The sequence below is a fragment of the Octopus sinensis genome, linkage group LG22, assembly GCF_006345805.1.
Source record: "Octopus sinensis linkage group LG22, ASM634580v1, whole genome shotgun sequence".
Lineage (NCBI taxonomy): Eukaryota > Metazoa > Mollusca > Cephalopoda > Octopoda > Octopodidae > Octopus > Octopus sinensis.
Window position 1 is genome coordinate 25,255,742 of NC_043018.1, and position 5,000 is coordinate 25,260,741.

The 5,000-nt window shown below is 35.4% G+C and overlaps 1 protein-coding gene across 2 annotated transcripts in view; it reads left to right on the forward strand.

Moving 5' to 3' along the window:
* LOC115223133 (rho GTPase-activating protein gacN-like) overlaps window positions 1-5,000 on the forward strand; it is a 39,406-nt gene that overhangs the window by 9,062 nt on the left and 25,344 nt on the right. Inside the window, exon 2 of one of the 2 annotated variants that reach the window (XM_036512218.1) lies at window positions 4,793-5,000. This exon is cut by the window's right edge and continues 53 nt beyond it. In XM_036512218.1, the coding sequence (XP_036368111.1) occupies window positions 4,969-5,000 (32 nt within the window). In that variant the 5' untranslated portion in view covers window positions 4,793-4,968. The remainder of the gene's footprint in view (window positions 1-4,792) is intronic. The other variant, XM_036512219.1, reaches the window with a different exon arrangement.

Consider the following 5,000-nt stretch of genomic DNA (forward strand, 5'->3'; position numbering starts at 1 on the left):
CAACCCCCAAAAGATGAAGGTAAAGCTGACTTCAGCAGAATTTGAACTCAGAACATAGTGACAGGCAAAATGCTTTGTGTGCTAATGATTCTGCCAGCTCTCCACCTTAATCAATAATAATAATAATAATGTTATTGTTCAGATACGCATGGACACATAACTTCTCTCCCCCCTCACATGCAAACACACATTCCTAAACATTCATAAACCCTCACCCTTTCACACTTAGACGACTTCCATACAAACCCAAATCTACTTCCTATCTTCTCCTGCTTCTCTCACACAACTGTTACGACTGTTATTCTTTCCTTTACCAAATCAATAAAAGCCAAAAGCTGCCCCACCTCATGGAAACCTGACCAGTGGACCTTACTATAGATATTTTCGATACGGTCAGTGAACAGGACCCCCACCAATTCATTTTCCATTACAACACTTCAGTGATCAGTAACTGATCGATAATTGATTAATTAATTGGTCTTCCCCCACCACTCACCAGTTCAACCTCCGTCTATTATCGTTCATTATAAACAGAGAATCTTTATTATAGTCCACAATGGAAGTTTATTCACACATATATACACTAGAAACATTGTGTGTGCACAGATGCATATGTTTAAATGTGTACATGTACATATGCACATGTCTATCCATATATACATGTTATATATATATATATATATATACACACACACATACATAAAGAGATATACACCTTTATCATGTAGAAAGTTTATTTCTGTAATAACTATATATATGTATATATGTGTGTATATATATATATATATATATATATATATATATATATATAATATATATATATATATATATATATACATATATACATACATACATACATACATACATATATATATATATAATATATATATATATATATATATATATAATATATATATATATAGATAGATAGATAGATATATATAGATATACATATACATATATATATATAAATATATGTATGTATGTATGTATGTATGTATTTGTTAAACATTAGTTCATAATAGTGTAGTGTACACACAAGTACATATGCACAAAAATAATATACAAACACACAACACATAAATGTATATATATACACGTGTACACACATAGTAGAGCCGCTGGAAAGAACTCTAACAAAACATACATTCTGCTAAATCCGAGGCATAAGGGAGTTTCTGTTTTCTAATTAAAAGGATAATTTCAGTTAAAGCAGTGGTTTCCAATCTTTTTTGCATGAAAACTGGTTTCACAAGCAGAAGTACCCAGCATTGCCCAGGTTAAAGATAATGAGATTTCGTTCAAAAATTTGATAGACGTGTTTTTTTCTAAATAATTATTGTGGTTAGTGATTCTAACATTACTGGCAAAACAAATTCGGTGAGATCAACAACGGTAATATACTTGAGATAGAAAACACATAAAAAGCAAGTTATAATAAAACTTCTCCTGGCTTGCCAATCCTCAGTCAAACCATCCAACACATACCAGCATGGAAAGAGGACGTTAAACAATGATGATGATACAATATCATAATGAGTTTTTTCTAGTGGAGTATAAATGAAAGGCACTTAAAAGGCACCATTTGAGCGTGATCGTTACCAGCGTCGCCTTAAAGAGCACCATCTGAGCGTGATCGTTGCCGGAGTGGCTATCCAGCCTCCATGCCGGTGGCACGTAAAAGACACCATTCGAGCGTGATCGTTACCAGCATTGCCTTACTGGCACCTGTGCCAGTAGCATGTGTAAAAGATTCGAGCGAGGCCGTTGCCAGTACCACCTGACTGGCCCCATGCCAGTGGCACATAAAAGCACCCACTACACTCTCGGAGTGGTTGGCGTTTGGAAGGGCATCCAGCTGTAGAAACTCTGCCAGATCAAGATTGAAGCCTGGTGCAGCCATCTGGTTCGCCGGCTCTCAGTCATTCGTCCAACCCATGCTAGCATGGAAAGCGGACGTTAAACGACGACAATGATGATGACGATCGTTTGAACTTCCATCATGTGAGCATCCATGAGGGAAGCAAGGCTCCTCTAATTGCAAACTGGTTACTGATAATGTCTGTCCTTGCAATTTGTTGATGGACACTGTGAAATTCAGTCTAATTGGAAACGGTCCTCTTTGAAATTATACTGGTGAACCAGTAGGTATTAATGGACTTCTAGCAATGAATACATTATCGCCTGGTCCACATCCAGAGAGAGTCCAGTAGCATCTATAACGTTTGGCATCATTTTCTTCACAATAAGTCTTATTCCATTACACAATTTTGGAGGATCTAAATTTTTCAGAACCATTACAGGGGTTGCAGGTTTCAAGTCAAAGCTTATGAGGAGGTAAATTTGGTGGTTGCAGAGAGTTTAAAAACTCAACTGGATAATTTACTTTTTATGATTGGTCAACAACAGTGTCAACAGATCTGTATGATTGGCAATTTCCAAGAAGGCATATTAAGAGATCAAAGTTTATTGCATTCACTGTTACATTTTTCGGGGCTAGAATTGCCCTTTCACTCAACCATTTGTGATGCTTATGTTGTGCACTGAGATTTGGGAAGACTTTGTTAATAAATTCTTTGGATCTTTTCGGTTTGAATGGCAGTTTTTTCTAGCGGTGTCATATGAAATTGTCATCCATAATTATGACCCTAGTATCGATCTATTGCATTTCAATCTGTTTTAGGGTTGGGGTGGGTATCTTTTTTTCTTCACAAAATGTAAATAAACCCAATCTGTTTCTTAAACGAGGGACATTCATACGGCACAGAATGTTTTTTTTACCTCAATGGACGTCATTGATTGGTTGAAATTGCAGAAAAAAACAACAACAAATATCTTATAAACTATAGAATTTTCTCAATAAAGTCAAGAGAAAACGATGTTTTATAAACACATTCTATCAGTATACGAAGTTTAAAATTTTTTAGTTACCTAGAATTATGTTAAAAACCGAAAAGATCCAATTTTTTCTCTAATTTCATCATTGGGCAAATATATATTATATATAGAGAGAATGTCCGATGTCGTTTGGCTACTATTTCTAGCAACGGCCCTGACCATGTAGAAGTTTTTTTCAGTCCCTTCACATTAAGTCAATTAACGAACGAGAAAGGGGCGAACACACCCACTAACACTAACAACTACAACAGCATGTCACACACACATTCTGCATTAACTTCCATTTATTTTTCGAAAACAACCTAAACTAACGGTCGAATCAAATTTTCAGCAGACGACAGTGAGAGGTGATCCACATGAGTTGGACTTTTTCCTTTTTGACAGGGATTTTTCAAATTTTGTTTTACACTGTGACCTAGGAAATAATCTGGAACATCTTTTTAACAAACGTCTTCGAAAAATAGTTTTTCTATCCCCACGCACCCCCATCTCTCCGGACCGATTTTGGTCGATTTTGTGGGAATTTCGCACGATGATTTTTTGGGGGGGCACTATGCACTTAAATAGGAGAATCGTTTTCGGTAACAAAAAGTAAATATTTTCAGACGAAAATGTGTGTGAGTAAAAGGAAATTTGGCTGTTGTTTCTAGCATGTCGCATGACCGGTAAGGTTTAGGGTTAATAGTAATCATAAATTTTCAAACATTCCTTTTTTTTATTGTATATCGCTAACGTCCGCCAAATTTTCGTTTAATCAGGACTACCTCCTGTTCCTTACAAGAATATTGTTCCAAATTTGAGGACAGCCTATACCTGAGTCTAAGAACCTTTCACGCCAAGTTTGAACACGATTAGTTTACTAGTTATTGGATACATTGGTAACAAACAGATTTTATATATACATTTTCTTTTATTAAAGCTGCAACAACATCCCAAAAAACTGCCTCAGACTTTCACGTTCTCAATTGTCAAACATATACATATATGACATATATATAATGTTAGAGAATATATATGTATATATATATATATATATATATATAATGTTAGAGAATATATATGTATATATATATATATATATATTTCTTTACAACCCACAAGGGGCTAAACATAGAGGGTACAAACAAGAACAGACAAAGGGATTAAGTCGATTACATCGACCCCAGTGTGAAACTGGTACTTTATTTATCGACCCCGAAAGATATATATGTATATATAATGCAAAAACATCCTAAAGACTGCGATAGTCAATACAATAGGAATAAAATTTTATTTATTGTCTTTATTTGTGCAGACCGGTTTTGGTCCGCGACCCTGTAGTTAGGGGCCTCTGCTTTTTAATAGAAAGACGAGCCACTAATTGCTTCGTTCGTGAAACTATTCTTCTTCTAAACTACACAACCTTTCTTTCGGTGATTTCCGTAACCTCACGTCTCACTCTAATCGCTTACCCCTTTCCCCTCATTCGACGTCTCCCATAACAACGCATTCTAAGCTTCGGTGTCCTTCGTAACCCTTCGTAACCTCCGCAATTAATTTCTCTTCTTTCGTTCCGCAAATACCAGCTTAAACACCTTCGATATCCTCTCTAAATTACGCCACCTTCTCCTCTCCCGTCTTCTTACATGTATGTAATTAATCTTACCATTAATTATTAATCCTCAAAACCCAGTCTCCGATATAGAAAAGCTTCCTCAGTCTTGTCACTAGAGCTAGATAGCCATTAATACCACTGAGAATTGCTTGGACCCAACATCCATTTGTTGCCCTCACCTATAAACCCTCTATCTTCAATATATATATATATATATATATATATATATATAATATATATATATATATATATATATATATATTATATATATATATAGAGAGAGAGAGAAGAGAGAGAGAGAGAGAGAGAGAAAGAGATCTTAGTTGGGTCGATAAAGGTGCAAAACTTATAAACTGTATCATTAGGAACAAGACCAACACCTCGGCCCCTTTTACTCCCTTTCATCCACTAAGTAATCTTCTGTGTCAATTTCATTAAATCCTAACTTGTCTTCCCATTCTAAACACATATCTACAATGGAACCATCATTTGACACACTTTTCAACCA